Raw genomic sequence first — 11142 nt, 5'->3', positions numbered from 1 at the left:
GTGCAACAATGCAGTAGAATCTAGCTATGCCTTCCTCATTGTTGACATCAAAATACTGACAGCCCCTCATGGGTATATCAGTTTTAGAAGACTCTGCTTTAATTGAGAGAAATGTTTTATATCATGGTTTTCAAATGAATACAAATTATTTCTCAAAGATTTATACGACACACACTATTCTCAGGAAATCTGTATTACATGAATGCTGCTTATATATTTTCTTATTCTAAATTTTTGTCTTTTCAAACAAATAAATAATGTATATACGTGCATGCAGTCAGCCTTGACAAGTTGCACAAAGCTGAAGCATTTTCATAGTACAGTATGTGGGAAATCGCTCTAGGTCATAGCTGAAATAGTTTGCAGTTGTCTGAGTCTGTGCACGCACTTTGAGACAAAATGCTCCTGAGTGACTGCATGATGAGATACAACTTCTGAATGCTGCACATTCTTCCAGAATGACTCTTATCTGTTGTATAATGCAATGAAAAGGAATCTTTTTCACTCAATAAATTTTCATGTGATATGGTATTTTTTCCTGTAATCTGCATGTTAAATTTAATCCTGCTTGTTTTTTAAATATTAAGTTGGGATTTGTTGAGCGTGTATGGGGAGAGGGGATTGCTCACTCTTTAGCTCTCCAAGGCAATAGTTTCCTATTCTTGTGGGCCCTTCCCCACTCTTGAAAAGTTTTGACTCTGTGTCTTCCGATAAGCTCATTGTCATCATCAAGGCATTTGCACATGAAAGTGCAGGTGGAATATCACATTGATCCTAATAATGCTTTGTGTTAGCAAAGTTGGGAGAGGAAGCTTGATCAGTTCTTCTGTCACGCAGCATTTTCTTTTTTCACATTTGTGCTGGCTCTATCAATCACCATCAAAATCTCCCTGGAACAGGAATTTTAGCAGACATAATTCATGCCAAGGAAAGAGGACATATTGGGCCAACTATCAATATGAGGCTACCAAATTGCCCATTTTTTTCTCAACTTGATGGTCAAAATTGAAAATCCAGGTTGTGTAGAGTTGCTTAACTGATAAGGCTGAATTGATTAGTCTGTCAACTGGGGACAGGGAGACGTAGACCCAGGGTGTGTTTGTGTGTGTGTGTGTGTGTGTGTGTATGCATCCATACACATGACTAGGAATTCTTTTTATTATGTAAGAACTGGTGAGCACTTATTCTCTGTGAGATACGCCCAACTCAGTCCTGTTAGAGTCATCAGATATTTTCACTCCATTTTCCCCCAAATCACAGTATTATACCAAACTCTGGGAATAGTTGTACATTTTATCCAGGGAATCAGTTAACATCTTATGTCCTTCCTGTTATCCTCAGTAGGTGAAAAGAAAACATTTTAGGAATGGCCTAGAAAACTCAACTTCTGATGGGAAGGTGAGCGTTTCCCTACAGACATTTCTGTTCAAAATGAAATGTGCCAACAAAACATAGTCCAAAGGGAAAATTGATTGGGCTTTAACTTGAATCATTGATCAGCTTAGGTTCTTGCTAGCTAGGATTTACATACTTGTAGTGGTGTTAAGTTACCTTCAAGAGTACTTGCTATCTGGGTTCATCTCAGAAACCAGACCCACGACCACATTTGATGGTTTTCTTTCTGGAGAACGCAAATATTAGAGCCACTGCATCCTAGCCACATTCACATTAAGGCATCTTTTTCAAGAACGTAAAATAAAGCAGACAGATTGGGAGAGGAGACTCATTGTTTGAGACCAGATCCAATGTCTTGGACCATCAAAATTTACCATCAGGGAGAGGAAGCCTATACATCCTACCTTACAACTTTATGACTACCAATGTGTGCTCCAACACATTTTCCCTAGAAAAAAACTACTGTTCCATGTACAACTATCCCAAAGTGGGAGCCTTGTACACTAGACAGTCAGCTAGGTCGATTCTGCTTTCCCTCTTTCCCTAAGAAGGAAGGGGATGAGATTTTCAGGCATATGCTGGCATTGACTTCTTCAGAATATTTATTTCTATCTCAGTTCTTACTCTTTCTGTGGGAAAAGCAGTATCTTTGCTCTGTTTTTCAGAAAGCAAACATTTCCTATATTTATTAGTTGAAAAATAAAACGGAATGAGATCCATTTAGATATTCCCCACAAGAATAATTGTCATGTGGATGGCTAGCCCCCCTGTGGTATTTAAGCTGCCTCAAAACCTTTATAATTATTTTGTCAGTGCCACTCAATGCTACCAGGTAAACACTTTAGACCAAATTTAGTATCTTTTCTAACAAGCAGTGTGAGCAGATTTTCCCACTGATTTTGACCCATTGTAAATTTTTGATGCTGTTCTCTAAGTGAGAAGAGGGGGATTGAGTGGCCAGAAAATTCTGATGGCAAAGGTAATTGTGGAAGCAATGTTTTGGGGTTGGTATGTTGGGGCACACAGAGACTTTCCTACCAAAGTAAAAATGTCTATTTTGCGGATTCTTATTCGGTATCTGCAGTCAGCACACCCTGCCTTCTTTCTGACTGAGAAACAATTGCAATTTAGTTAATCTTTTAACGTGAAGAAGAAATGAAAGGTTTTTGTCTTGTTTTTCTTTTTCTTGTCTATTTTAGAAGCTAAATCTAGTAAGCTTAGATTTCAGTGGCAACTCTAGCCAAAGAATAAACGTCTCAGTTTTCAGTGTTGAAGATGAAAATGCACTTAAAATAAGTGCAAAATTTTATCTTCCTAGGATGGGTGGTTATTGGCCTCTATATTGTAATTTTCAAGTAGGAAAGAACTATTAGAGTCCTTGAAGACTAGAGTAATTGAAGAGGGAATTTGGGGAAGGCCAGAAGAGACAGACTGGATTTCTCCAAGTGTTTTCATTCTCAATATGAGAAATTATGTTGCAACCATATATTTAGCCAGACGATTATATAAATATTGAGTTTTTTCCTTTTACTCTCAATATTTCCTCTGAAAATCTTAAAAATGTGAATCTTAACAATGCCGATTGTTAATCATTAAAAACATTCTTTCCAAACTCTCATAAGAAATTTTAAAGCCAATTTAAGGAAGCTCTTTGCTTTGTTGAAATCAACTGAATCAATTTTTTAGATGGTGTCTTCGTCAACATTATTGAAAGAACTGAACAATAAAGATTCATAAACCTTTATAATGTAGATTCTGAATCAGTCAATAACATGGTCTGATTGCTCAGTTCTCTACAAATTCTGCCTGACTGTATTATACTGTTACAAATAAGCAATTTCGGGATTGATCATTAATTTTCTTACATGGCAGTTACATTAGGGGGCATGAAATCAATACACTACATGAAATTATTCTTAGCTTTTCAAGTGTGTCAAAGCAGACTCTATAATTAGGAACTGTGTGTTATGAATACCTGTGTACACACTTGCTATAACATTTTTAAAAACCGGATGAATTGTTGTTTCTGGAAATTCCTGAGGACAAATAGGTCAAGTCCATAAATGATATCACCATTGTATATTGCTTTTCTTGATATATAGTAACCTATTGTATTGTCATAAAATCTTAATGTTTACTTGTGTGTGTGTGTGTGTGTGTGTGTGTGTGTGTGTGTGTGTGTGAAGCCCTGGGTAGCCCAAATGTTATAGACATTATCGAAAACACTGAAAAAGATGTCATGTTATATAACAAGATGTCATGTTATATAACAATATGTCAACCTTATTTTGACATATGTTTACTTGGTCACTTGGTAGACCTGCCTTTAGGTCTACCTGCCTGACTTGGTCACTTGGTAGACCTGCCTGACTTCAGGAAAAATAACTATTTTGCACCCCACTCCTAACCCTGTAGAGAATATTCACATTAATCACTTGAATGCACTTCAATCTGCACTTATTTTTAAAAGAAATAATTAAAATAATTATATATCTATACTTATTCTATAGGCATTTTTCTAAAATTAACTAGTTATATAAATATAGTATTAAATTTAGTGGTACTCCAGGGCTCTATGAGAAAACTGCATACAATTTTGGAAATACAAAAATATCATCTTAAATTTCCTGTTGATGTTCAGAAATATCATTATCAACTAATATTTCCCATTATAGAGTAGGATTATTTTTCTAATTTGTCATGAGAATATAGTGAGAGAGCCACTGATATACTGACATCCCAAGTAAGGGCCATTTTGTGATTAAGTAGCCAAACATTTATAACCTTACATCTGTCTTGTGAAGATACCTTGATATTTCAAATACCAAAAGTGCAGTAAAAGAAAGTTGGGCTTATGAGTGTTTGTTATTCACATAGGTGTTTACAAATCTAGATTGGTTTGGTCAGGAGATTGGAATGGAGGAGGAAATAATGGCATTAACTCTTGCCAAGAATTACAATAAAAATAACCCATTAGGTGATTTACAATCAATTACTAGTTACGCTTGCTTAATTTAAATTTTTGTATCATTTTAATATACATCATTGGTAATATCAGTTAAATTGTATTTGTTTGAAAATAGATTATATCAATACTTCAAGGTTATTAATGCTGAATAAAAGAGGTTAACTCTACAGAAAACTTATTTACCTTACAATATTGAGATTGAGCCATGAGATTTCTAAATAGACAAATGTACAGAAGGAGAGCTAAACTGTCTAGTATTTTAAAAGAATTCATTTCTAAAAGAACAATTAAAGGGAGACTCCTCTGTGTTTTCTATTTTCTGATCTGATCTTTGCAATAATGTTTAATTAAGATTGTAATACCATAAAAATATTTCAATAATACTCTCTTTGAAATACTGTTCACAAAGCCCCCTGGTCTGTGGTTTATTTGTTTTTATCTTTAGAAAGAAGTGGTATAACCATATAAAATCACAAAACAATGAAATTTATATTAAAGAAAATTTATTTGAATTAAACAAAGGGAAAAGTCCTCCCCCTTCCATTGTTGTTTGGAGAATCACAGTTGCCATTACCTGTGCATGGAGTGGCAAACTTGGGTTGAGATGCTGTTTACTTATCAAGGTTTACATTTATAAATGTAGTACTTAAATCATAGATATGAATATTGCACTTTTCAGTAATAAAACTTGTCTATCTTTATAACAGTAGTTTTTTTTTTTTTCGAGAATTTAAGATCTTTAGAAAAGTTACTCTCTGGAAAATCATATTTTATTTAAACTCAGCATTAAAAGAGCTACTGTTTGAAAATATGTGACATGATTTTTAATTTATATAATGCTTTATGTTTATCTTGTTATTTCTAATTTCAAACTAATTCAGTAATGCATATACTAAACCAGTATCTTGAAAATCTTAAAGGGAAACAGCGAACCAATTTAACTTAAAATGAATACTGGAATGGATGCCATTTTCTTCATATACTGCAGACTAACAAGAGTTGAGTGTTCCATGCGGGTCAGTCACTGTGCTAACTACTTTAGACGATTACCTCTGTAAATCCTCACAACAATCCTATTAAGTAGGGACAATTTTTGCTCCTTTTAATTTGTGAATAAACTAAAGTTCAAAAAGCCTTGCCCAAGATTACCAAGATAATTTTTGTTAGAGCTTACATTTGAACCTGAAGCCGTTTGACTCCAATCCCTCACCTCAGTCAATAAGCTGTACTCCTTGCTCCAAATGTTGACAAAGAGAATGTCAATCATCAAAACCAATTCATTCCGAATGAGTGAAAGAGGCATTGAGGTCATTCTGTTCCATTTTTACCCATATCTGTGAGTATGTTTAAAAGATAGAGACTGGCATCAAGTTTGGCACATTTTAGGCCACCCTAGGAGCTCATCATTCATTGCCCCTCTTATTGAAAATATCCCTGTTCACTCTGTGACAAAACCAACCACAAATTTAACCCATTTTTATGGCTTTGAACTTAGCCCTGGACAGACTTTGTACTGCACCTGCGGCCTTGACACAACTCTGAGCTGACATCCCTAGGGAGGAGTGAGGGAGGAGAGGTGTGCTATGACTGACTGGGCAAATCTGTTGACTCTGCCCTTGTAGTTCCCGTCTGCTTCACTACACAGCAAATGTAGTTTCTACGTACTCTGGAAGATGGTTCCCCTGTGGATCCCCATCTGCTCTCTAGCTAAAATGTTAGATTTTGCATCTGTTCAATCAGGAAGAATCAAGCAGGATACCTATACTGACCTCTAAAAGCTCTGAAATGTGACCTCAGAATGCCATAGGTTCCATCACATGGTATTTTTATAATAATATAGTACCCTTTTCCATGTGCAAGTCATTTTATGCTTTGATAACACTCCGGGTGAAAAAATTAGTGACTGAGAAAGAAAAAATATCCAAAAAACTTTCTGGGAAAGTACTGAGCTAGTGAAATATCTGTAGGATAATTTGTGAGTAAAATTTGTGAGAGAATTTGTGAGTAAAATGAAAAACTATATGGTACATTTTGGTTTTGTGGAATTCCAAGTGAAAGTTGTATTCCAAATTTCATATATATATGGCTACTATATATATATATATAAATTTCATATATATTGCTACTATATATATAGTGCATATATACATATATATAGTATATATATGTATAGATAGATAGATAGATAGATAGATAGATAGCTACTGTAAATCTAATTCTTATCCTCAGGGTTTTTTTTTTTTTTTTTCCTTCTCTATCATATTGACCAAGACAGTGAGGTTTGGCCCAGATTTCAACACTCATCTAATGTATTTCTGAAGTTCTAATTGATAAAAATGTCCTAACTCCTAAATCATTTGGAAAGTAATTACACTTCTCAATTTGCAAATACTTAGATCAATACCTTCATTAACTTGCTGGACCTCAAAAACGTTTTTAGAAATTCTTTTCCTTCTCATTTTCAGGTATTTTCCCCAGTGTACTCCCTTTTCACTTCTTTCCTCCTTTTTCAGAATGTATTTTTCTTGTTTCTCTTGTAAACCACAGCCCAATTTTCTCTTCCTCTCCTATTATTTCCTCTCCTCTTTGAGACTGGAGAAGAGAAGGCAAGCAATGGACTGTGGCTTATAAACTCCAGCTATTTTTTAAATTCCTCTATTGATTGTTTTTCCCCTCTTTCTACCTTCTCTCCCTATTAATAAACACCAGTTTCATAAAAATTTTTCCCCTATCTCATGCTTCTTTTAACGTTTTCTCCTTCTGGGTAACATTTAAACCACCCAGGCTTTGCGACTCCTTATCCCTGCCTATTTGGACCATTTCTTCTTACTTTGCTGACACACATTCTTTCTAGGCCTCTTGATCTTACCTGGCCACCAAAATAAATATCTGTCACCTGCCCTAATATACCTGACACTGAGACATTGGTTTGTTTCCTACTATCTTTCCTCTGATCTAGCCCATATGGCACTGGTTCTTTTTTACCCTTTAAGGATTTTATTTCTTTGCTTCTTTCAAAAAGCTTTCACTGCCTCTCCATTTATTAATTCAGTTCTTGATCTGTGGTCCCCTCTTACTCCAGAACTTTAGCAATTATTTTCTAGAGTTCAACTACTAAGATCTTTACTTCTGTCACCTTAGCCTGATGGAATGCATTGAGCTTTCAGGTGTGAGCTGAACAAAAAGAGTAGAAATCCTGTGGACAAAGCCTTTGGCACCAAAGAAGACCCTAGGGCTACTGAAATCCCCTGTGGGCTGGTAAGCTATCTGCAAAGGTTCTTTTACACAATATTGTCCTAACAGCTTCCTATAGGATGTACCTTTCCTCTTTACCCAGCCCTGGAGAAAGACTCCAGACTTCTTATTGAGCACAGACTGAATTTTTCATTGTAAGGTGCTAGAAGGGAAGAAGAAATACTACACTGAAAACACAAAGGGAGCAGAGTATTTAGTTATAATTACTCCTACTTACCAAACATACCAGCCTCTCCTTTGCTGAGCAAAATTAATTTCAAGGCTTTGTCAGGACAGCTGTAATCGCAAGAATGACTGGAAGAGGACTTAAAGGTGTGTGGGTGGGTTGCGGGGAGGGATCAAAAGCAGTTAAGTGCTCTGGGCTTCCCTGGTGGCGCAGTGGTTGAGAGTCTGCCTGCCGATGCAGGAGACGAGGGTTCATACCCCGGTCCGGGAAGATCCCACATGCCGCGGAGCGGTTGGGCCCGTGAGCCATGGCCGCTGAGCCTGCGCGTCCGGAGCCTGTGCTCCGCAACGGGAGAGGCCACAACAGTGAGAGGCCCGCGTACCGCAAAACAAAACAAAACAAAACAAAACAAAACAAAAAAAGCAGTTAAGTGTTCTAACTGCACCTGCAGGATGCAGGGATGTGACATGAGTTCGCATATATGTGAAGGGGGTGCTGGGGTGGATGCCATTCCCTTGTCTTAGCAGCAGTGGCAGAGAAGCATTTAATATGCATCTCCCCTCCTGCAAACTCCAACATATTTGATGGTTTAAAAAAACTACAGAAAAACCCAACAAACAAAATCCCTGAAGTTTATTATAACACAAAGCAAGGAGACTGATTCTTGCACTACGATGAAATCAAGCCCTAGTTTATTCAAAAAGGAAGTTGCCGGGCACTTAACGCTTGGCTGTTTTTTCTCACCTGAAAGTGGGGTCTTCCAAAGAATAACCTGCAGAATATTCTTGGGAACAGTCATGTTATTTGTGGTCTTGAATAAGTGTAAATACATATTAGACATCCCTGTCTTCTAGCAGGGGCAAGTACAGAAGTCTACTAACCAATGGGCAAGAAGTATGTGGGCTGTGTGTGTCGTGTGTGTGTGTGTGTGTGTGTGTGTGCGCGTGTGTGTGCGTGTGTGTGTTGCCTTAGAAATGGGTAATCTTCTCTAAAGCCATGTTGTCATAGTTTTTGTCCTTGGGATCATAGCCTGGAACATGGACCAGGCTTTCTCGCCTGAGGCCGTTTCGTAAGACAGAGTCAGCCCCTTGTTTCCAGGTACTGCCATTCTCAAGGTTTTCCTGAGGAAAATGGAAAGACACATATCAGTGGGATAGTCTTAATGTATTCCAAATCAAACTGAGGGAATCTTGCTTAGGCCTCTCCCTTTGGAAAAAAATGATAGATAAATATGAAAATAACTAAATGATAAACATGAAATAAATAAATGATAGATAAATATGAAATGATAGATAGATATGAAAATAAGTACAAATAACTGACCCAAGGCACTTCCTAACTGATCATTTTGATGCCTCAATCCATGTAGGTACTACTTCTAATGATCATAAAACAGAAAGAACAATTTAGTGAGCATTCACAATACATCAATGTGTGGTGTGAAGAAGTTTATATATCTAGTGCAACAGTCCCGTGAGGTAGTAGTATTACCTCTTGAGGAGAGAAAAACCTGTGTCTCAGAAGGGCCCCCCCCTTCCTGTGAACAGCAAGGCCTCTGGTTACAACAGGGGTCCCTGTATGCAAACTTCCCAGGAGGCTGCTCAGTGTTAGCCTTTGGCAAAGGAGCCCAGTAGTGACATACTAAGTGCCCCCTCCCACGCTCGACTCAGCCTTGAGAACAGAAGCCACCTGCATCAACAGGATTTCTCATTTATTCCAGGAAACTCAGGCCTGGGAAGGTAAGTCTATAAAGCAGTAAATAACATGATTCTTTCCTTCTAGAATTTCCTCAAAATCCATTTATCCAAACAATACACTGCTTTGCTGGCTGTCATCTCAGCAAATAGATTGCTTTCCCATTCTGAGCCCTTGTCAAGGTGATGCTCTCCTCGTGGCAAAACTATGAAACTCAGCTTTACTTCACATACATGTTATTATGGTGTTTTGAGGAAGGAAAACAAATGACATCTTAGGAGTTGTGATAAGGGCGAAGAGTCTCCCACCTAAAGTACTGAAAGAGTGAAATATCTGGGTCTGAAAGAACAATAATAAGCCCTCACTAAAAAAGAAAAATAAAAAGCCTGCCTGTAATCAGGCTGAGAGGACAGACACAGATAAGACCCCTTGCAACTCCAACAGGAAACAGTGCTTATTCCAAGGTCTTGGAATTACCAGTTGCCATAGTAATTCATTGAGTGATTGCTGCTCTTTGAGCAGTGCTGCCCCAGGTGGCTTTATCTTCATTCCCACCTCTCTTACTTAGACCCTTCTCAGAATCTTTCAGTGGGAGCCCGAACCTTTACCCTCTTGTTGAGGGTGGCACTCCCTGGTTCCCCTGGGGTAGCCCTGTCCCCTTGCTGTATGTATCAAGTCAATAAGTCCAATTTGGTCTGACCACAGGCTGTTCCTGGTGGTCTTGGGCTGATATGACCTTAATCGTACTCAGACAGTGTCTCTAGACCTTAATAGCACTGGAACAATGTCCCTAGCCCTGTGTGGCCTAAACACAATTCTCAGCGGGACAAGGGGAGAGCTGGGAGGTTATGCAGATCCTGTCACTTCTCTACCTAAGAAGTTCCACCAATAAATCTTACTTTATATTTACACCTCATGGCACACTGGAGATGTTCATGTGTAGATCACGGTGCATGGTTTCCCCCCAGTTCACAGATAAAAGCTGAAGTTCCAAGAGGTTAAATAACTCACCCAAGGAAAATTAGACATGGAACCAGGGTTAAACCCAGGGCTGACTCTAAAGCCCATGCTTTTCACCATTATACTAGATGTGCCCCCTCTTTTCTTCCTTTTCTATTATTAATTTTTAAAAATTTTCCTAGAATTTACCCTCACAGGGATTAAAGGGAATTTTGGAACTTGATCAGTTGCAACGACAATTCAGCCCAAAGGCACATTTACCTATCAACATAATTTACGTGCTTAAGAACTAGTTAGCTGAGGTAACTGAAGTGGAAACCCAGATTCTTTCAGGTTCTCATATCCACTGCCTTCCCTCCTTGCACCCAGCCTTGTAGATGGTTTAAATGGGCAGAAAGGGAATCCTTCTGAGCCAATTCACATTATTCAGAAGCTCAAACATCAGCTCACCTGCTCTGTTCCACTGTCATGCTGAACACCACACCAGCACAGTGTTTTGTATTTCTTGGACCAAAAGCAAAATAAATTGCAAACCGGTCTAATTAGCAGCGGTTGAATATCCTTGCCCTTTTGGTGACCTATTAACAAAAGGAAAAATGGGTAAGTTGTTGCACGCTTCCAGGAGTTTCTTTGATGATTTAAGCATTGTCCACTTGAGAAGCAGGTCACTTCTTAGGAGAAGGGTGAAAAGAGGCCTGATTGG

At 37.9% G+C, this 11142-nt stretch overlaps 1 protein-coding gene across 1 annotated transcript in view; it reads right to left on the bottom strand.

Moving 5' to 3' along the window:
* Nucleotides 1-8744: 8744 nt before the first annotated feature.
* SLC5A12 (solute carrier family 5 member 12) overlaps nt 8745-11142 on the bottom strand; it is a 45107-nt gene continuing 42709 nt past the window's right edge. Inside the window, exons 14-15 of the mRNA XM_027115697.1 lie at nt 10890-11017; nt 8745-8905 (exon numbers count right to left, since the gene is read on the bottom strand). Coding sequence (XP_026971498.1) covers nt 8753-8905; nt 10890-11017 — 281 coding nt within the window. The 3' untranslated portion in view covers nt 8745-8752. The remainder of the gene's footprint in view (nt 8906-10889; nt 11018-11142) is intronic.

Source organism: Aethalodelphis obliquidens, unplaced genomic scaffold (assembly GCF_003676395.1).
Source record: "Aethalodelphis obliquidens isolate GAN/ISIS:26980383/991018 unplaced genomic scaffold, ASM367639v1 scaffold14, whole genome shotgun sequence".
Lineage (NCBI taxonomy): Eukaryota > Metazoa > Chordata > Mammalia > Artiodactyla > Delphinidae > Aethalodelphis > Aethalodelphis obliquidens.
This window is presented reverse-complemented; position numbering and strand designations above follow the sequence as displayed.